Source organism: Notothenia rossii (assembly GCF_949606895.1).
Source record: "Notothenia rossii genome assembly, chromosome: 5".
Lineage (NCBI taxonomy): Eukaryota > Metazoa > Chordata > Actinopteri > Perciformes > Nototheniidae > Notothenia > Notothenia rossii.
In genome coordinates, this window is record NC_136903.1 from 81,675,228 (window position 1) to 81,697,047 (window position 21,820).

The 21,820-nt window shown below is 40.6% G+C and overlaps 2 protein-coding genes across 3 annotated transcripts in view; both read right to left on the minus strand.

The window, feature by feature from the left end:
* The window catches only part of ptpra (protein tyrosine phosphatase receptor type A), a 32,525-nt gene extending 24,995 nt beyond the window's left edge, over positions 1-7,530 (minus strand). Inside the window, exon 1 of the mRNA XM_079680582.1 lies at positions 7,112-7,530. The gene's annotated coding sequence lies outside the window, so the exon portion shown is untranslated. The remainder of the gene's footprint in view (positions 1-7,111) is intronic.
* A 1,724-nt stretch (positions 7,531-9,254) lies between these two features.
* On the minus strand, positions 9,255-20,832 carry idh3b (isocitrate dehydrogenase (NAD(+)) 3 non-catalytic subunit beta). Of its 2 annotated transcripts, none has more exons than XM_079683087.1 (11): positions 20,677-20,832; positions 18,133-18,306; positions 17,444-17,564; positions 17,286-17,346; positions 17,063-17,195; positions 14,197-14,330; positions 13,991-14,093; positions 13,732-13,878; positions 13,446-13,540; positions 12,660-12,720; positions 9,255-9,756 (listed from the first exon to the last, which is right to left on the minus strand). In XM_079683087.1, the coding sequence occupies exons 1-11, from the start codon at positions 20,716-20,718 to the stop codon at positions 9,679-9,681; spliced, it is 1,149 nt and encodes a 382-aa protein (XP_079539213.1). In that variant the 5' UTR covers positions 20,719-20,832; the 3' UTR covers positions 9,255-9,678. The 2 variants fall into 2 exon arrangements, with proteins under 2 accessions (XP_079539213.1, XP_079539212.1); XM_079683086.1 differs by lacking the exon at positions 9,255-9,756 and adding an exon at positions 10,301-11,428.
* Between the last annotated feature and the right edge of the window lie 988 nt (positions 20,833-21,820).

The window sequence follows — 21,820 nt, forward strand, 5'->3', positions numbered from 1 at the left end:
AATATCGAACAGTTTCATCATGTTATTCCCTGCAGAGGAAACGTGTACATGCCCATCTATTAGCAAGCGCAAGTACTTTAAATAAAAAGGTAGTCATGCCGCTCACGCTCTCCTGACTTTTGGCTTGTGTTGTGCAACCATGTGAATATTTCTCAGACAACGAAGAGCACACAGAGCAATCCACAGGGAGAAGCTACCCAATGGCAAAGTGCTAAACTGCAACAGCTTTCTTAAGACTCTGACGAGCAACAAGCAACCAAACTCAATAGTTTGACTGCAGGGAATAAAAACACAGAAATGTGCTTCCTCTTTGATGATAATCAAAAATGACTGGTTTCTTTCCTTTTCATGCCTCGTTTTATTTATGTGTCATTATGCTAACTTTCAGTATCCAAACCTACATTGCCAACTTAAATGACACATTAATAAAGTGTTATTACAAAGTGTTAAGTGTAAAAAGTCGGTATTGAATGCTTTGAAGATTCTTCGATTGTTTGCTTTCCATCATCGAAATGTCCTGATCTACATTGGGATGTTTTTTTGAGCAATAAACTAAACTCTATAACATTGTCTTTGAAAATATGAATTTTTGATTGCTGGCAGGTGTCCAGTACAATGATATATGAGAAGAACAACAATCATACTGAACATGAATGTTTCAGGCTGTGAAATCAGGTACGCTAAACTATGTGTTGTATAACCATAGCTAGAGCATCAAAGCTAATCCCTCATTCTACGTTGACACTTAACTACCTGGGAAATGAATCCTAATACGTGTTCAACTGAATATAAAAGGTGTAAAACTGACTTATATAAATACAGACAATTCACGATGCTACCAGGTTTTGTGTCAATCAGCGTTTCCGCCAGGGGGGCGTCTTGCCGTCATTTGACGCCCTTATTCAGCTCGGGACGCCCTGAACGCGAGCCGAGGGCGTCCCAAAAATATTAATAATTTGAGAGAAGATCGAGAGTTTTTATCGCTTGAAATTACGAAAAGAAAACGGGACGAGGACATCCCTCTGTTGGAGGGGCAAAGGAGTCTGGTGGGATTATTTTCGAGTATTGAAGATCGTTGCCCCGACATCGAAGGTGCCTGCTACAGGACAACACGGAACGTGTTCGATTTGGACGCGATGAGTGGGAGTGGGAGTGTGGGGGGGGGGGGGGTTAGTGGAGCACGCGCGTGAGCTGCGAGTACCAGAGCCTTGCAGCGGCGAAACTGAGGCTCCGTGGTAAACTGTGGTAACATGAAGAGCCGTTTGAGAGCTTTAAGAGAGCCGAGCCAAATGATCAGATTCACTAACGTGAAGAGACAGTATCTATAAAATTCAAAACAACCCCCCCCCCCCCTCCCCCCTCCCCCCTCGAGGTGGACGCCCTCTCAGCCCTGGTCTGGCAGAAACACTGGTGTCAATGGGATAACATCTTAATATAAACTGGGGTATGTCTGGTTTTCAGAGACGCTCTGTCACTTTATTTCTGGCAAATAATACAAACGGATATTGTAAAGAAGTAGCAGACATAGATGGTAAATATATATGGCGTAATGTTTACAACAAAACATTGTTTTTCATTGAATTGGCTCTGAAACCTGATGTACTTATATGATTCCGTTTTCTTCAAATTTGTATCTTCTTGGTTGAATGCACTTACTGTAAGTCGCTTTGGATAAAAGCGTCAGCTAAATGTAATGTAATTGTAGGAGAAACAAATATGTTACATTGTTTTGCTTTAATGCAGATACACATTTTTATCAAGCTTCCAATGTAATTTTGAGATTATAACCCATTTATCTGATAGGAAAAAAATGTCCCTAAAGTTTCGTTTTCCAGAGCATTTGCAAAATGTTTCTTAGCATCGCACAACAAAATTAACAATTGGATATACACGGGGAACAAATGTACACGAATATGCCATTATATAAAAGGGAATCTAATCTGATAATGTAGTGTAATCTCATATCTAATCATGTAAAGCAACATATTGAACTTCACCACAACCACTGGGCAGAACCCGATGCTTTAATGTGCATTCAAGTGGTGAGCCCGACCAACCATTGAAGAGTTTCTTCTCAGCCTGTGGGCGAATGCAGACCTCATACGAGTGCAATCACACGGTGCTGAAAGGGCTGGGCTGTTCCCATGCCATTTCATTCACACAGTGAAAGGAACACTTATAGGTAGAATATAAAGGAAGTCCAATTACATCTCCATGACAACCAAAGGCCAAGACGTTAGATCAATGCAAGGTAGTCATTTAATATGGAGAGTTCCCACTCAAGTCTGTGGATTTCACCGATGGTTTTATATTTACCTGTGACCCGAGGTGAGGTAATGAGTATCTTCTCCGACTGCGCGGACATGAATCAATGAATAGCTCAAAAATGAAAACGGATTGCACAAAAGGGGATCTCTCAGGGGAAGAAAATACTTTATCCTGAGAGTCCTTAGCTGCCGTTTCCTCAGTTCATAATGTGTCGTTTTATCTAGATCCCAATGTAACCGTACTTCCACTGCAGGAAGCGATATTTCTTAAGAATCAACACATCTTATTAATAATTCAAAGAGGATGTCTCCCCTAGGCAAATGGGTGAGCTGGAAAACCAACACACAAACACTACAAGTCTTGCTGACATGACACCAGCGGCGGTGGTCAAGGGGACTTCAGCATTCATGCAGAGAACTATTTCCCTCTGGCTTTCTACAAGGCATCCTGCTTCTCTAGTTGCTGCAGCGCTAGATAATGCTTGTCTGTCTGTCTCTATTCATGGCATATTAATACTGTTTCTATGTCTTGAGCAGGGAGGGGGCGTGGGGCAACAGGAATACTGTGAATGCTTCTTTGCACGGGGAGACCGAAGTAGGCCTAACCCAGGGCCTGAGGACTCCTGCCCCGAAACAGACCACAGATTATACGTCCCCGGTGCCACATACAACAGCCACAATCCTCTGGACTTCCCTTTCTGAGGGATACTGCTCCCCGCTGCTGTGGTTTGTGTTCCTGTTGGCTTCATTCACGGGCTGGTGAGTTGATGAAAAGACGGAGAGAAGCCGGGGATTACTATTCTGGCTACATCACAGAGGCGAGAGTGACCGCTGTGTCTGTTATTAAGCCTGTAATGATGTTTCGGTTCCATCAGGCTGGAGGGATGAAGAAAACTCACTTGTTTCAGAGAGTGAAAGCGGTGAGTCAGTGAAACCCTGGTCTGCTGCCCCGTTGTGGGGTTTCTCACGGAGCATGCCAGGGGCCTCTCAAGCGTTCCCACATTGGACACAGAGAGGATGTGGAGGCGCAAAGCATGGCCTGCCCACAGAAGCCGCTGTGACCTTGAAGCGTGGTGTGAGGCCAAATGGGAATCTCAAGGGCCACGACAAAACATGATTCACTTCTGCTTTAAGAAACATTAGCAACAAAACGGCGTTCTACATCTGGCATGCAGATAAGGCTTGCCGTCAAACCGGTGTTTTAGTGTTCTGGTCAAATACCCAGAGATGTATTAATTACACTTTTATTCTGACAGTTTTAGACTTTGAGTGCTTAGTAGAACTGCTGGTGTTTATTCCACCTTTAACAATTACAAAGTTTGCTTTTTTTGTCTAATGAAATGTAAACAACTACTAAAGCTTAATTTCCAAGGGAGTGTGCATATCCTTAATAGTAGCATAACTAAACTCTAATAAAGCTCTGATTTAGGGCTGCCCGATAGGAAGGAGATACGTGTAAACTCTGTTGAATGTCACGATAACTGAGTTATATTAAAGTGTACTTGGTTCTGCCTCTCTGCTGCTTTCTGTCAAATTACAATTGCTTATTCAATTGATGGAAAAAATTGTTTTAAAATTATTCTCAGCAATCGTTTATTGTAATGTAAACATTGAACCATACAGAAAAAATTGTATTTTAATGAAGTTAAAAATCAAACATTTCCTGAGGGCACTGTTGCAGTCTTTGCTTTATGTATTTTATTGATATTATTACATATGATGATTACCGATGTATTCATCCGTAAGTAGCAGTTGGCTGATGGGTATTTCATTCCTTTATGTTTGAATAAGCTGTTGGGTAGTGCTGAGATTTGTTCATATAAAATGTCAAACTTATAAAAGTATGAAAAGTAAGCAAAAAGTCAGAATATATGGTTTATGGAGTGAAAGCAGCATTACATATTAGGTCGATTAGGTTCATTCTCCTGCCACAGTTTATATCTTTACTTGATTCGTTTAAGTCCTGTAACAATGGGAACCCAAAGTCAAGGTTCTCATATCAGAAGTGACCACCCAGTCCCCCCTCTTCCTCTGGAAGATAAGAAGAAGCCCATCCAAGATGAAGAGGCAACTATCACAGGAGTGTCGTGAGAACGCGTCTCCAAAATCCTCCACGCCCGTCTTTAGCTGGTGCGTTCAAATACTCTGGAGCATTGCAACACGCTCTTCGGACACTTTTTTTCCCACAGTGGGGCAAGAAGGCCGATGCCAAGGGCAAATCTAAATATTTATAACTTTGCCTCTCAACTGGTTTTGAATGTGACTTGGATTTGACCTCGGCCAATAAGGCATTGTTTTAAAAAGTGCATCAATATTTTTCTCTGGTTGGAAAAACTGATTGAAATACAAAAACATGATGTGATTGAAAGTGTCAATTTGTTCATAACTCCTGCTTGTATTTCAGTCAAAGCCACAAATCCATTACTTAGGGCCATTATCCCATATCCTTGTGGCAGAAAAGGCCCCCCCCTCCCAATAAAATAAACTCTAATAAAAAGGCAAGAGCCGTGAGTTTAAAGGGACCTGGATCAGATGTGAGGTTCAGATCACAAGAACCTCACACATCTAAAATATTTAAAACCCCACCATGTCTTTGAAGCACACGGAAATCAAATAAAGTATTATGAATATCAATCACAGCCACGGTAAACCAGAAACATCAATCATCCCACATCAGGAGGATGTAAAAGAAATGTTTACTCAGTAGTTTGAAGGGATCACATAATCACAACTCCGCATCTACTTTGGTAAGAACAAAGCGGGGTGACTGATGATGATGAATTCGACAGAATCAGTTGAGATTTTTCTATGAGAGGTGAGTCGTCAAACAGGTTCATTTCCTGCATTGTGAAATAGATGTCATGGAGGCCAAACGACATATAACATGTAGTTGAAATCAGGCTCCATAATGCCTCATAATCCTCTAAATGCAGCTGTGTTGATCCTGTTAGGGGCAGAATTACAGTGCTCTTCCAAGGTGAAATACGTCGGCCGACAGGTGGAAACAAAAATATATGTCTACCGCCCCACCCAAAACGCCAACTCATAATATTGTGTCAGCACTCGGAAATTGTGAAAAAAAAAAAAAAACTCCTACCCATCAAAACTATACTTCATTTCAAGCTATTCTTATTTTTAGAAACTAGGCCGATCATGAAAATGTGGCGTTAGGATCACTCAGGCTTCTCTACTAAAACACTTTCCGGATCCCAAGACAGAAATAACTTCTTTCTCTTAAAATAGGCTGAAGATATGGACAGAGTGAGCAGGGTGATAACAGCTCTGCCTTTTTTCTTCTCTCAATCCAACTTTTTAGAGCTGTGGCTGTTCGTCAACCAGAGATGGTTCAACAGCATTCTGGGAAACGTGTCCAGGCCTGACAAGCAGAGGTCAAGGCAGGCCTGCTGGTGCACAGAGAGCGGTGGCGTTGAGGTTTCGCAGGAGGTGCAGCTTGAGTTTTGCACTTCGATGGTCCTGAACATGACAAGGCCAACTCGCTAAAGTGGAAAAGCGTGTTGTGGAAAGGCACAGAGACGAGGGCTGGTGGATATGTGCTGCAGCTTGGTGAATGGGTCCAAACGTGATGAGTCAAGCTCCAGGCAGACATAGCAAAGCCTTTGTCAGAAACATCAAGCCACGCTCTGCCATGCCTCCTCTAGATGGATGATGCTCTGACTTTAACACTTTTTCTTTCCAGGTGCAAAGTTTTTGTAGTTGATACTTGGCTCAAATGGGCAGGCAGCTCAGTCCATAGGGACATGGCTTGGGAACCAAGTAGGGAGTGTGGACCGGTACTGGGAGATATGCCAGTTTGCCTTCTGGACACTGCAGAAGTGCCCTTGAGCAAGCCTACAGATCCTAACACCACTCCCCAAGGTTTATATAAAATAAATCACCAACCTCTTCATACTAGAATGGGTCAAATGCAGAGTTTTGTTTCACTGTGTTCATTTCTGACAGTTAAATGTTGATTCAGCTGCCAAAATGAAGGAGTCAATGAAGAATTCATCCACTTTATTGACCTAATTGTCATCATTTCCAATGACAACCAAGCCATTAAAATGAAGTTAAAGCTGATGCCCAATAGGTAAAAACGATGTAATAAAAAAAAAACTCCCACAATATTGTAATGGTATGCTCGGTTACACCCAACATGCAGAAGGAGAGGAGAACATTAATCATTACAAACAACTTTGGGAGAGGAGACTCTTCAGAGGGAGAGAGACTCCATGTCAGAGTGCAGAAGAAGAAGAAACACAAAGCAGCCGCTGTGATTTGACAGAGCATACATGTTAATGTTAGGCCGACCTAATTCCTGTTGTGAAGCCCCCCTCCTGCTCCCAAACCCACCAGCCTGCTCCCCACTCTCTCTGGACGTGTAATAACAAAGCGTTGATCAATAAAGTGTACTTTCCAGTGAGGCAGGACAAACCTGGACCCCCTCTTTGTTCCACTGCCAGCGCAAACATCATCCGTGTTGGCTCAAACCGAGTTACAACCTCTGACTTCTTTTCTAATGTTGTCGCACTCATCCCCTTTTCTTGAGAGCCCCCTTCGCCCAAAAAAAAGAAAAAATCCCTCCCTGCCTCCAAGCTACTTCTGAAATGTTCAAGCGTCACAAAGAGGTTTACAAGTATTAAACACAGCCCTAATCATTACCTAAGCTGCAGCTTTATCTCCACTGTGATACAGGTATCATGTAATGTATCCTGCTGTGAGGCTAAACTCGGGGGACAAAGTGCTTGTTTGTGGGTGACACAATTGTTACAGCTATAGGAAACATGCTGCTACAGCTACATTGTAACAAGTGTGATTCGGGCTTTTTGCAAAACAAGAAAACTCACCACAACTCCTGTAGCGCCCAGAGGAAACCCGAGGAGGGGGTTAAAAAAAAAACAGCAAAGCCAAGTAGGAATGTATCCTTTCTTTCTCTTCCACGTTTTTTCCAACCCCGGCCCCTGTCTCCACACCCCAGGAACCAGAGTGTGAGCGGGGTGGGGGGGACCTGGGTGATAGCAGAGCACGATCTGGGACGCACAGCCAAGACTTCGCACTCAGTTTATCCGATAAATCCTCCAGGAAAGGACGGCAGCCCCACGAAAAAAGTCCTCGATTCGACCTAGCTTCTCGTCCCTGCGGAGTGTTACTTTCTTGGCCTTCCTGGGTGTTGAATCCCACGGTTTATCCGCTGTATCCGGGCGCGTCGGCCGACTATTCTAGTCCGCCATGTTGTGTCTCTGTCTGCATAGGAAGAATGGGAAGCGAGCAGCAAATTCCCAGGCCAGCCCTGTCTCTTCTGCTCCTGATCCCGAAGCCCGCAGCGCCCCCTGCTGGCCGGGCCGGAGCTCACACACTGACACTGCAGAGGGCTAATAATAAAAAAACATTTTTTGTTTCTTTAAAGGTCACCTATTATGCAAAATCCACTTTTTCATGTCTTTTATACATGTGTCCCCTCTGTGTAAAGAGATTCTGAAAGTGTCAGAAAAAAAGATTCGCTAATTTTTTGTCCTGATACATTTATATAAAAACCTGTCTGAAATGTGTTTTAGGCTTGTATAACCATTAGCCAATAACGCCCCCCCCTTATCACCTGAATCTCCTCCTCGAGCAACATTGTGTTCTTTTTAACCAAATATCTCTCAGAGGGGAGTGGCTCCTTATTTTCATCTTAAGTAAAAGACAGAGAATCAGCACTTTTGAAACAGAGGGTTTTATGGGATGCTACAATGCATGATCTGCATTTCTATATATCTGAGACCTATTCTATATTGATGAAAAACAGTATAATAGGGGACCTTTAAACATAAGATTGTCTTTATTGTTTTCTGAATCTGACAGTGGTGGAAGATCATTATTTATAATGAGCAGATGCTTTAATTGAGTAAAAGTAACAATACATTATTGTCATAATACACAAATAAGCATTAAATGTAAATACTCATGTAAAGTACAAGTACTTCAAAATTGTACTCAAGTACAGTACTTACTGTAAATGTACTTCTGGAATCTGACACATTTAAATAGTATGTTGATGTTCATTAATACAGTATATGTACTACTGGGTGGATGGATAAAGTAGAAAGGGACAGTGACATGACATGTTTTAAAAGTGGAGTGTGGTCCATAGTAACAATGTGTGACATTTAAAAATAAATGATGACAGCTAAAGGTTTTTATAACGTTTGTTGTTGTTGCGAACAAAAATGATCAGGTTCAGAAATAAAGACCAAGTTACTCAGAAAAAGGGTTATCAGACAACTGAAAATATAACAGTGCATTAATAAAACATATTGTTGGTTTAATAATTAAAATGAAGTGATACATCTCATATTAATCTTTATGCTTTAGCTATTTATAATGAGCTTGGTATAACATTTAAGCTTTGAAATTAAATACATTTTTTATTATGTAACTAACAGTACCGTTTACAGATGTATTCAGTTATATTTTTGTAATTGCTTTATCAACATTAAATACACTTTGTCAATAGTGAATGGGGCTTGATTTACATATAAGGTCCTTTGCCTTAAAAGCCAATCGAAATAGATCATTTTAATGGTGAAGTTTTACTACCATGACAGACATTTTGTAAGCCCGTAGTCCATGTTAATATCTCAATCTTTTATCTAACTGAAGACCTTTGGGTATTGGATTGCTTGTTGGACAAAAAAAACAATATTAAATCCAAACCAATTATTAATGAATCAAACCATGATGAAGAATAATCAACCCCGTGCAAATATTGAGTTTAGGTTCATCTCCACATAATCCTTTGTTCACAGCTCTGGATCATATTTCAGCCTGCACAAAGCAAGTCTTTTTATAAATTCTGCAGTCCACCTGACGTGCAAGTTCGGAAACAGAGATATGGCTTAGATATGGGCTCCTCATGCTGCGTGCTAAGTGAGCCACAAGCCACCATGATTAAGTTACCTTATACTACATCAGCCTTTTATTGACATTCACGCAAAGATTTTGCACACATGATGTTATATCTCTTTTATTATTCATATCTCATCATAAAGGAAGAAGCAATAGAGCTAAAACCTGAAGTAAATAAATAATGTACACCATGTGTTGACACTGGTTAATGTCCCGACATACAACCATTAAGAAAAATAGTATATTAAGGGTAAGGAACGTGATTTGTGCGCATAAAAGAAATAAGGTTCATCCCACATTTTGCATTAGATGTCATGGTTAACATGCTACACGCAAAATACAGATTATTGAGGTTATAGCTGCACATTTCACCTGCATTTCACGGTGTTTAATATGGAAAATGTGGGTTAACTGTTCCTGGAAAAAAAACTGTGTGCGTAGATCAGTCAAAAGAGGAGTTTAACAGGATGTAAATAAAAAGCCTTGTGTGCGTCTCAGCAGCTGACAGATTTGCCAACACAGCGCTTTACACTGCCATGTTAGCAATGACAGCCCTGGTGAACTCGTCGCTCGAGGCGTAGCCCCCCAGGTCCCCAGTGCGCACCTGTTGCAAACATAAAGACACTTTGTTACTATATGCACAGCTGCAGAAACACATGTCCACATACAGCGTCACCGCCTGCCTGTTAGAGAGCCTTTAAAAACGGCACCCAAGAGGACTAATTTTAGAAATCAGCAGTATCGCCCATGAGATTATTTATTTTCTCATGTTTATCATTAGCAGCATTAATCAAGGCTAAGAATCTACATATATCAGTCGCTTAAATTACATCTTTAAATCAGATGAAGTCTTAATGTTCAGAAACAGTTGTCCATGGTCCAACATCCAATCATTCTTATTAATTAGTATTCAACCATAGTTATGTCATTCAAAGTCCAAAAGTGTTATTTATTTAAATCACAGTTTTAACAAGCTTTAATATGCAGGCAGGACATCTCCTTAAAGGATTATTAAACAAAACGGACACTTATTTTTAATAGATCAAAAAGAAAAAAGGACAAGACGACGCTGTTCACACTAGTGGTAGTATACATTATTCAAAGAGTAGAAACATTTGAGTGCACCCAAATTCAAATAAAGAGTGCAGTGAGGAATACGTTATCTTTTATTGTTTTGAAATCTTGGCACATTTTGACGAAAAAACATGGACCGCTGGTGAGGTAGAGCAGCGTTTAAATGTCTTACAGCTTGACTGGCATCAACCATCTGACACATAACTTGTTTATTATGAGACCTTGGAGATAATGTTTAAATAAAATTGATTGAGAACAAAAAAATAATGAAATTAAACAAAAGATCTTCAGTATATTTGGTCTTATATTTGATTCTGAATTCAGGACTGGCTTTACGGGCACTGTGGCCGTCACACAGAGGATTTCTTTAGCTATTAACCTGTACAATTATAACAATACCTCTAAGTTTTTAACAATACCTAAACGTTTAATGACAGTCAATGAAGTAGTACCTGAAAGTACTGTATTTTTTGTTTAATTGATGTTAACATAGCAATTGTATTATTAATCTCAAGGTAAAACACATATGACGGGTTTGGCCTTGCCTAACAGTAACTTACTAAACCAAAATGTTGATGTTAGTTTACAGCAATGCAATGTTAGAACAGAGTTTTATTGAAAACACAAAGACATTTGTGGGTCAGAAATGTTACAGTATAAGTGGGTCATGATGCAGTACTGTTATCATTCTGTATATCAGGTCACAGCGGATATTATGAGAACATTTGATCAAACTAAGGTAATTCGGTGGTGAAGTGTGACGAAAATAAAGATTAGTCGATATAATCTGTAGATAAAGGCAGCCGGGTTGACCGTTTCTAACAATGTATGATAGTGGAGAGGTAGGCTGAAATGGCTGACGCAACAAGCACAAGGACAAAAAAACTCTCAGAAGAATTTAAACATAATTATATAGATGTAATGATCCAAATCCATGAGAGGAAGCCTCATGACAGGACACACAGTTTAATCCTCGTACAGTATGATGCTCCTGGTGTTTGTCAAAAACTGTGAGACACTATGTCATGTCAGAGGGGAGGTGAGTCTTTACATGTGTCTACTTCATGTTAAGAACAAAGTCCAGATTTAGGGAAGCAGTGTGACGATACATCTTATCGAACAGGTCGGTGACGCAGGTTTTCCGTAACACCACGCACAAAGTCGCTAGTGGTGGCGTAACCGCCAAGGTCTCGGGTCCGGACCTGGGACGTGCAAGTGCGCACATAAAGACGGACAGACACAGGGTAGTGGGGTAGAAGGAGAGGGAATTAAAGGATAGGGAAGAGGGAGAGGAAGGGCACTTCAGACAACGTGCAGGCAAATTCTGCCTTCAAACGACAAACAATTTCTCACAATCACAATGTTTCCTCAAATATAATGCTAACCCCATTCACAGAACTGCTTTTACAAACTGTTTGAGAAGAACGAAGAAGTGAAGTTATTGCTGAAATGCGATTTAGAGCCGATTGACCAAGCGATAAATCGGAGAGACTAAGGTTTACGGATGTCATGCTGGTGTTTGTTACAGGTTAGAGTCACTGAGGAGCAAGAGCAACAGGCAGTTCCCTGGGAGAGATGAGTTGTTGGTAATTCAGTGCATCAGAAAAGAGCTCAAATAAGATGACATGAATACATTTTGAAAGTCAGTTATCAAAGGCTCTCTAACATGCTAACTCATAGTTCGCAGGTTATTAAATGGAGTCATATGTGGGTCAAGAACTGCTAAAATTACACTTAAAGTGTTTGAGTTATTTCTGGTATTCGCCAGATTCTTTAGGATTAAGATCTTTTTTTTCTTTCTGTCCTTTCTTTCCTAACTCGAGGACCACTTGGCAGTGCCTAGGAACTAGCACATCCTATCAGTCCACACCATGGATGTATAATAAGAACTGGATACAGCGTCGGAGGCGGGGTCTCCTTCGTTCCTATGAGAGCTGCTCATTGGCGCATAAAGACAAAATGGCCCAACTTTTGAGAGAGCAAAACGTCACAGAGAGATTACCCATCATGCCTGGCTGTCAGAGCAGAAGAACCTGTATGTGCGCTCACAGAGCATGCGCCCCTTAAGCCCCACCCCCCGAGCTCCCACTCTCGGCTCAGTAGAATGAATGGAGACAGAAAATAAATCTAGATTTGGCTTTTAGTGCATTTTACAAATTTAAGGACCGAATGATTCTAATAATTATATTTCATTGTTTATTTTCAGAAATATGAGATTACAGTTATTGACCCACAAAACTGACAAGCAACATCATCTTTAAGAAACACATTCTGAGGGTAAACAAGGTTCTTATCTTCACATTTCTGAAGAAGAAGCACATCTTTTAATTTGGTTTCTCATTCCTTGTTAATAGTGTTAGTTTTGACATAGCAGGTGTGTCTCTCTCTCTCTCTCTCTCTCTCACTCACACACACTCACGCACAATAACTTACCTTGCCCTGCTTGATGACCCTCTTCACAGCATCCGACACCATATTGGAGTGATATTCCAGGCTGCATTAAAAAAACAGGGACAAAGAGGGAGGTTTGTTGATGTTCTTAAACACATGTCAACATTCAGACCTAGAGTCACACCTAGGGTAAGCCATTCATTTAGGAATCATTTGAGTAATATTTGTTGACACCATCTTTTAATCCTGACAGCATTAAAAGTGTTGCTGTTGTTACTTTTAATAAGCCTGTCCAATTATGTATGCATTCAATTATTGGATGGCATTTGTACCGCTTCTCATCACCACTAAAAACTCATAGTTCAGTAACATCACAATAAAAAGTCTGCAATACTAAACTTAAATAATTAAAAGAGTTGGCATAGAATGCTTTGGTAATGTGAAAAAACGCAGGCCTAAAGGAAGGTGCTGGGATTTATTTAGTTGGATAATTAATCGAGCTAACTTTTGCTTGCTGGTTTTTCTCAAGCTTCTAGAGAGCAGTGCAACCTGACCTGATTAGGCGGAAGCGTTACCCTCTGCCAACTTTGACCTTGTTTGTCGCTGACCTTTGACGCGCAGCCAATAAGATGACAGCTGTATGTAGCTAACAAGGGAGCTAACAAGCTAACAAGGGAGGAAACTACAGATATTAAACTAGCGGTTTAAGCCAGTTGTGTATCATGAGAAGGCAGCTTAAGGCTTGAAGCTGGACCAGGACCGAGGATTAGGAGGTGTGGTGTGAAATGCGTTGTGCTTCTGAAAACACAACATAAACATTTGACTCACTTGAGGTGCTTGAGCATGTTAGCAGCACTGAGCAGCATGGCTGTGGGGTTAGCAATGTTCCTTCCTACAGCCTGTGCAAAGGGGTGGCGCGCACCCTGAAAGAAAACAGACAGACACAAGACGTCTCCATCACCAAGTGACACAGAAAGGTTGAGTTGAAACAATAGTTAGACTATGTCAATAGATATAGCTATTTTTTTGAACTGCAACAATACCATTTACTGCCATGCATTCTCATTTAACGCATGAAACACATTAAAATAACAATATGAATCTTTAAACTTACGGTCTCAAACACAGCATACTCTCCACTGTAGCTTTCTCCAGGAACAACTCCCGCTCCACCAACCAGCCCCGCTGCCAGGTTATCAATGATGTTCCCATAGAGGTTGGGCATCACCAGCACGTCAAACTGGTACGGGTTCTGCACCAGCTGCAGTACGGTAAGAGACGATGAGAAGTTTAAACAAGAAATTGAAAAGGGACACTTAAACAACCAATTATTTAAAGATTAAGTTGGAGGAATTAATTGAGGCTGTATGTACCTGCATGCAACAGTTATCAATGATTATGGTCTCAAATTTGATTTTGGGGTACAGCTCTGCAATCTCAGCACAGCACTGCAGAAACAGGCCATCAGCTAGTTTCCTGTAATAAGACAGGACATGAGGACAAATTAATTTGATTTTATGAACAAACAAAGGAATGATTGTTTTTCAGAAGCAAACAGGGAGCTGTGCTGAACCCTTACATGATGTTGGCCTTGTGAACAGCGGTGACCTTGCTACGTCCCTTCTTGGTGGCGTAATCGAAGGCGAACTTGGCAATGCGCCGAGACTTCACTCTGGTGATGATCTTCAAGCATTCGATCACACCTGGCACACTCTGCAGAGCAAGGAGGGGGTACCCACATTTTAATACAGCCATTCTTATTCAAGCATTGACACAACAACAGGACCAAATATAGAAAATACATTAGGCGCTTTCAGACCGCAGTACTCTTCCCACAAAGGTTCATCAGAACTTAGTTCATGAGAACCCTTTAGTTCTCATGAACTAAGTACAGATCGCGTTCACACCGGAATAAGTCCCTGAGGGAGGATTAGGGAAATGAAGCCGCTGACGTCACTTCTTCTGCTTTGGGTTTACTGGCAGGCCGCAAACAACTTCACGGCGTATACTGCCGCCCGAAGTCCCCGGAGTTAGGGACTGGCTTCAGTAGAAGCTGCTGGGACTCCCAGCAGCTTCTACTGAAGCCTTCCGAGTAAATCGCCAGAACGCCGACACCTCCTCATCTCCACCACTCCCATGTTTTATTTTGTGTTGCCATAAGTTAGTCTCTCTGCGTTTCTGCGCTGGGCTAATGCTAATAATGCTAATGCTAATAATGCAATGCGAGGATAATAAAATGGCAGCTTCACAAAACTTTTTGGGAGTTTTACGGGGCGTGGTTTGCAATCCGCCCAGCCAATCAGACATAGGAACCTTTTTCTCCCACAAAGTACCTGCTCTCTAGCAGGGACGGAAAAGAGGGTAAAAAAGGTTCTGATGAACACATTTTTAGTTCCGGCTCTTTTTGGTGTGAACGCGACATTTCGGAACTATATCGGAACTAAAGTAGGAACAATACTTCGGTGTGAACGCGCCTTTTACATGCATTTTTCACTTGTCCATCTCTTTTCATTTGCACAACAGATTCATTTTGATCTTAATGTACATGTAATGGTTTGTTTTTCCAAATTTGTTTTACTGCAATTAGTTTTTTTAGGCTTAAGGTCCATTAAGTGGACAGGTAAAACAAGGTGTAAGTGGTCACACTACTAACAAACTCTGAGTCTGTAGTAGGGCTGGGCGATATGGTCTCTAAATGATATCGCGATATTTACTGACTATATCGGGATATACAATATATATCGCGATATTCTGAAATGTCCTCTAAAAAAAAAAAAAACTTTTTTTTTATTTAACCCCTTGATGTTTACAGTCACGCCAGTATGATGATTCTAGTAGTCCCTGCAACATATGTCTGCATTAAAAAAATCGACTAATAATGAAGAAAATGAACACATTTGTTGCAATAGTAATTTATGCACTAACTACATTACTACTTGTACTACAACATTTGAATCATCAGTTCTTCCTCATTTTCCTCAATTGTTCATATTTGGTTTATGAAAATAATGATATTGTGGTCATTGTTCAAAAATGTCTGCTATTATTATGAGTAGTATTATTATTATAATGCGCTTTCTGTCTTCCTGTCATTATCAGGAGTTAGAAATGTAATGGCTATCTAGTAGATTAGATTTGAACCTTCATTCTCCTAAACTGCTGGGACATTTCCCTATAGCCAATACCTTTATATTTTCTTCTCCTCACTTACTTGTCAGCATAGGTGGGCATTGATGTACAGAGCCGACAGAAGACCTTGTTTATATTGGCATCATATTGAGAGGTGCAGTGACGCGTCCTAAAACCAGGAAGTAAGCTGCTGGTTCCCTCGACAAAAAAGCAATGGGATTTCTCCATAGGGTTTTGGAAAATAGCTGGAAATAAGGTCTGTGGAAAACAAACCTGTTTGATAAATGCACGTTTTGTTCAGCTGGATAATCTCCACATGTCTTCCCTACTTTAATAATGTTAGAATCATAAATCTAATCGATAGATTATAAAAGGGTTTTAGGACGCGTCACTGCACCACTAGAAGCCAACTCCATCGATCAAGCTGGCTGAAACTTTCTCTCCCTCTTCTTCTCATGCTCCCTGTCACTCTCCTTTAACTCCTCCGGTGACTTTCTTTTATTTGAAGATAAGATTTTTTGCCCGGCGCTCACGGGCAAAAGGGAGACTGCAGCAGCTGCTGCGGAGCCAGCGTGAGCAGGCTCCTGTTTGCCTTTCACCCAACAACGACAACCGCCTCACGAAACGCTATGTTGTAGCGTTAATAAACAAAACAATTTAACAACATTGCTTGTCAAAGTACCTATACCACTGGACAATTTTATTTTTTTAAGCAATATTTTTAGTGGCCCGAGCGGGCAAGTGGAAAGTACGTTATGCTGGCCCGGGGTGTCTAAATAGTGCTTCCGAGCCAGCGGGCCATTTATAATGTCGAGCCCTGCTCTCTGTCACTGTGCATGTGTGTAATGTTTGTGTGCAAGTTAGACGGGGCCTGCGTGTGTGCCTGCGTGTGTGACTGTGTCTATGAGGGAGAAAGGAAAGCTGATTTTGGCCACGGCGGGAAATTGATTTGACAACATAATACTCGATGTTCACGATGTGGTCATTTACGACATCGCATGTAGTGCAATCCACGATGTATCGTGTAAACTCGATATATCGCCCAGCCCTAGTCTGTAGGACAGATAAAAGTGATTATCTAAAATGACATGAACACTAACTATGCTTATAGTTAGGAATAACTTGAATCAAAGACAGTGCCATTTCTGCACCTCTGACAGTGAGTCATATCTGTTGTTATACTTGTTTAATGCTGACCAAATCTCTCTGTGCTCAAGGGAAAACTCCCTCACCAAAGACAAAAAAAACAACTTGTATTTTTCATTGAAACCACTGTCTTTCCTGAACTGACAGCAGGGAGGAGGAGTGTTGTTTACCTCGTGCTCCAAGGAGCTGTACTCGCCCTCGGTCTGTTCGCGGATGATGACCAGGTCCAGGTTGTTGTGGCGGGTGCTGTAGCCTGGCAGGCTGTTCACATGCACCACGTTAGCAAACAAGTCCAGTTTACGCCTGGGGAACGGGGAGGGAGGGAGAGATATTTAAAACAAATAAAATCAGGAAGGAAAAACATAAATGCCTAAATGTGATTCCTAGTTTTACCTCAGTCTCATCTCATATGAAGCCAGCTCCCCTTTGAACTCCATGGGTGTGTGGATCTTTCCTGGAGCAAGAATGTGTGTTAGGTTGATTTCATTCTCTTTAAAATCAACTGATATTTTGTAGCTGAACTATGACAGAAGACAGAAAAGCATAGCTACCTTTCATGGCCACTTTGTTGGTCTTCATGGAGGCTAAAACCTGCTCCAGCTTATCCTCGCTGGCCATGTTCTGCACCTCACTCAGGTGAAACTCTTCAAACTCCACCGGGACATCTCCTGCCTGGAAACAAGTCAGAAAAGAAAATCCACTTCAACACCATTTCCATCAAACTCATAAAGGCAGAATGAGCCTAAACTGAGCAGAGTGGGAGGAAACTGTGCAATTAGGGCTCTTAATAAATAGATAGATGGACGGACGGACGGACGGACGGACGGACGGACGGACGGACGGACGGACAGACAGACAGACAGACAGACAGACAGACAGACAGACAGACAGACAGACAGACAGACAGACAGACAGACAGACAGACAGACAGACAGACAAATAAACATAATATAAATCGTAGTACAATATATACATTTTTAGTTTAGCTTATTATGTACAGATAAACATGTTTATTTTATTGGACATCTTACTTATGTTTACATTTTTATTAGATTTTTTAACCTTTTAATTGCAAATTCTTACTTTAATTCCTTATATAAATATTTGTATTCTGATTTTATGGCAGCTGTAGGAAAAAAAAAAGAAGAAGTTCCCTGGCATAATTAAAGTATTTTGATTCTGATGTTTGCAAAAACAATCTGCTACTTGTTAGTAACAAATACAAAACATTTCATTGTACCTTAAACACGTCCTTGACAGCCGTCATCAGCTCAGGTCCCACTCCATCCCCTGGTACCATGGTGACCTTAAAGGTGGCATCAGCACGGGCCGGGGGGGCCTCGGGGCCGCAGAGAGCAGCAGACACACTCAGTGGACGAGAGGCCAGCAGCTGCCACTGGGGGCCGCTCAGACCCTGAGGGGGAGAGAAGACACATTTACTAAAAGATTGGTATACCATGTAAACAATATGATATTACCCAGACATAAAGTAATAGCTGTCCCTTTAATATCTCCGGTAATAATGATGATTACCAACTTCTTTGAGTTGGTAATCATCAACTCAAAAAAGTTGATGATTTCAACTTTAATACAAGAATGTTTTTATTTCTTTCATTTCCTATAATCCTATCTTGACCCCTTGGATTAATTTTGAGCTATAAAATGTAAGCCACTGTATGGCAGCCAATGTCAGATATCAAATTGGCCTGATTAGCCGAAAAACAGACAATCCTAGTGTCCAGTTATTGTATTCAAAGAGTTTATTGCTTTTCCAGAAAATGATATAGATCCCGATATGTACTGATGTTGCAATTTAACGTTACATACTGTTATAATTTGATAAAGGGTTTTAATGACAGCGAACACTGTTAGCCACAAGTGTACCCATCTGATTAGATAACATTGAGGCGGGCAGAGATGGGTGTGACTTTTTTTTTTGTATCTCTCCAAACATGTTTCTGGAGGATCTTCAATAGGGTTGGGAACCGAAACTCGGTTCCAGATGAGAACCGATAAGAAAATGCCTGGTACCCATACAAAATACACAATTTTGGTTCTGCTTAACGGTTCCTAAACGCGGTAGACCCTGTATTCCACCGGGTTCGTCTGCGCCGGTGGAATACAGGGTAAGGGCGGACTGGAAATCTGTGTGTTCTGGAGAATTACAGAACGGCCGGTCGTCAGCGGGCCGTTGACGGCCGGCACCGCCCTTAATTTTTTAAAACGGCATCATGTAAGTTGCGCTGACAGGCGACAGAGGTCCACAGTTGCCCAGCAGCGAGGCTCCCCCCGCTCTCCCGTAGACAGTTCACAAGCTCAGTCACTTCATAACACTAAAGATAGATCACGGTAATCGTCTAAAGTGAGGCTCCACTACACTAAAAAAGAAAAAGACAAGCCACAGTGTAATGCCTGTGGCAAGTTAATAGCTTGCCACAGGCATAGCTCAGTTAAAATAAAGCACAGCTATTGCGCAAAACATTTGTATTGCAAGTATATTTTTTATTTGTAAAAATGTCAGTTAAAGCTTAAAAGAATAAAGATATTTTTGTTATCTAAACGTTTGACCTCTTTCTTTTACAATTTTGGAATCGAAACGGGGAATCGATAAGAACCGGAATCGATAAGCAGAACCGGAATCGATATATTTCAAACGATACCCATCCCTAATCTTCAGCCATTGACCTATGGGTTAAATGAGAGCTAAAGGGAATACATCAAATAAACACTTTACATCAGCTGTCATGTTTAAATGAGAACTGATAATCTAGGTGACAAACATCATATGACTCCCACTGACACTAAAATATTTTAAAAACCACACACATCATTTACATTACACCATGTGGTCAACAGTCATCAATGTGCTTTTCAAAACAGTTGATTCACTATGCAGTAGTGTAAAGCACATTTACACTACTGCACAGTAGAATTTTGTGTTGCTTCTTTGTACTTCTACCCCACTACAAAACATAGGAAGAGGTAAATAGAGCTTAACAGTGTGTTTGTACTCCACTACATTTGTTCATTCCTCTAGTTAATTAGCAGATTTGGATTAATAATATTAAATTTGAATCAACACTTGAATAAGACTTTAGTTACACCTGGAGTAAATCCACAAGCTACCTTGAACTATACAAAGTCATTCAAACTAGCTGCACCTTTACTATCTTTGATAAACACATTAATGCATCAATAATTATTATCAAAACACATGATATATATAATTCTGAAATGGGCCAATCTGCATAATGAGTATATTTTGATACCAATACTTTTGTACTTGAGTAAGATCTTGAATGCAGGACTTTTACTTTTAGAAGGGTATTCCTGCTCTTTGTTAGTTTTACTTAAGTACAACATCTGAGTACTTCTTCCACCTCTGACTCTATTATGTTCATGGAGGTTACATCTCAGGGTTAACTGGGATAGCCAAGTGACGTTAGCTTCTTTAGCTCACTGTCTCACTAGATACCGTTATAAACAACATGTGGATTTCATTATTTGACAAGCCACAGAGATGCATTTTCTTGGTGACCAGCTGACAAAACCAGGTGGAGCCACAACACCACTTTTATTCTGAAAAGATTAACATTTTAAACGCAGTGTAAATGAAGGCGGCTCATGGTTAGCATCATGAATGACACAAGCCAGTCCGACCCTCTCTTTAACACCTAAAGAAAACCTATTTCTTGAGTTTAACTTATACAACTTCAAGTATTGCCACCGCTTTCCTACCGGCTTATATGTAAAATAAGATTGTAAACATCATCTTTGTGCTCACCTTGACCAATGATACCAAGCTTCCTCTCAAGGCGGACGCCATCGTTACAGTCACGCAGCAACTGAGCTTCTCTTCGGTGGTGCCGCACTGGTAGAGCTGCAGTCTGCACACGAGTCTGCCTCCAAGTGGACAGAGGAGATGTTGCTTCACGACATTTCTGCAGACCAGAAAGCAGTTGAAAACCGGTCCTCAATTTACATGGCTTTCACGGCCTTCAAGCATGCTTCAAACTGAGATTAAAACTATTTATCCTATGATACAAAACAATTGATATTGAGCAACCAGTCTTGACAGTATATTGATTGTAATTTGACTGTTTTGATTAAATTAAAATATTATATTTGTACTTTTCTATATGTTATATATCTGTTCTTTGATCTGTTCTATATGTTTTGTGTGATAGAGAGCAATGTTGATATATGTGAACCTGCCGAAGATTGCAGATAGAAATGAGCTATGAGCTCAACTCTGGAATTATATTATTTTCTCCTTTAGAGATGATTGTATTTTATGCATGGTCCTTGTTCAATAAAGACAATAAAAACATATTGACACAGTCATCTTACATAGCCAGTCATGGCCCAAAATCCCCACACCATGGACTAAAACAAAGACAACAGCTGAGCTTTGAGAAATGAAAAAAGTATTGAAATACCAACACAAAAAATAAGCTTCAAACCACTGGTGAACAGGAACAAATTAATTTACATTTACTTAACTACTGTACAATTTCGAGGTATTTGTATACTACTTTATCTGAGTTCCCATCTTCACAAAGACACACAGACATACTATTTTAGTTCAAATGCTAGAGGTTGAATTGTACTAGCCCAATCTCATAAATCAGCTATCTCCAACAGGAAAAGCATAATTACAAATAAGCCGGAAATGTTGTCTGTAAACCCTGTGCTAATTCATTTCTCTTTTGAAATGTTTTCATAGTAATTATGAGTTGTGAGATTTGCAAACTGAATACGAAGACAGATAGAAATGTTTGGTGAAGAAAAGGTGAATAATTAAGAGATGTGTCCAACATAGGAAAACCTGACACTGTTATGCAATACAAAAATGTTGCAGAAAATGTAAACAAAACTGTTCCCTTCATTTTAAATGATTCAGGAGGCCCAAAGCTAGAAAATCCCCC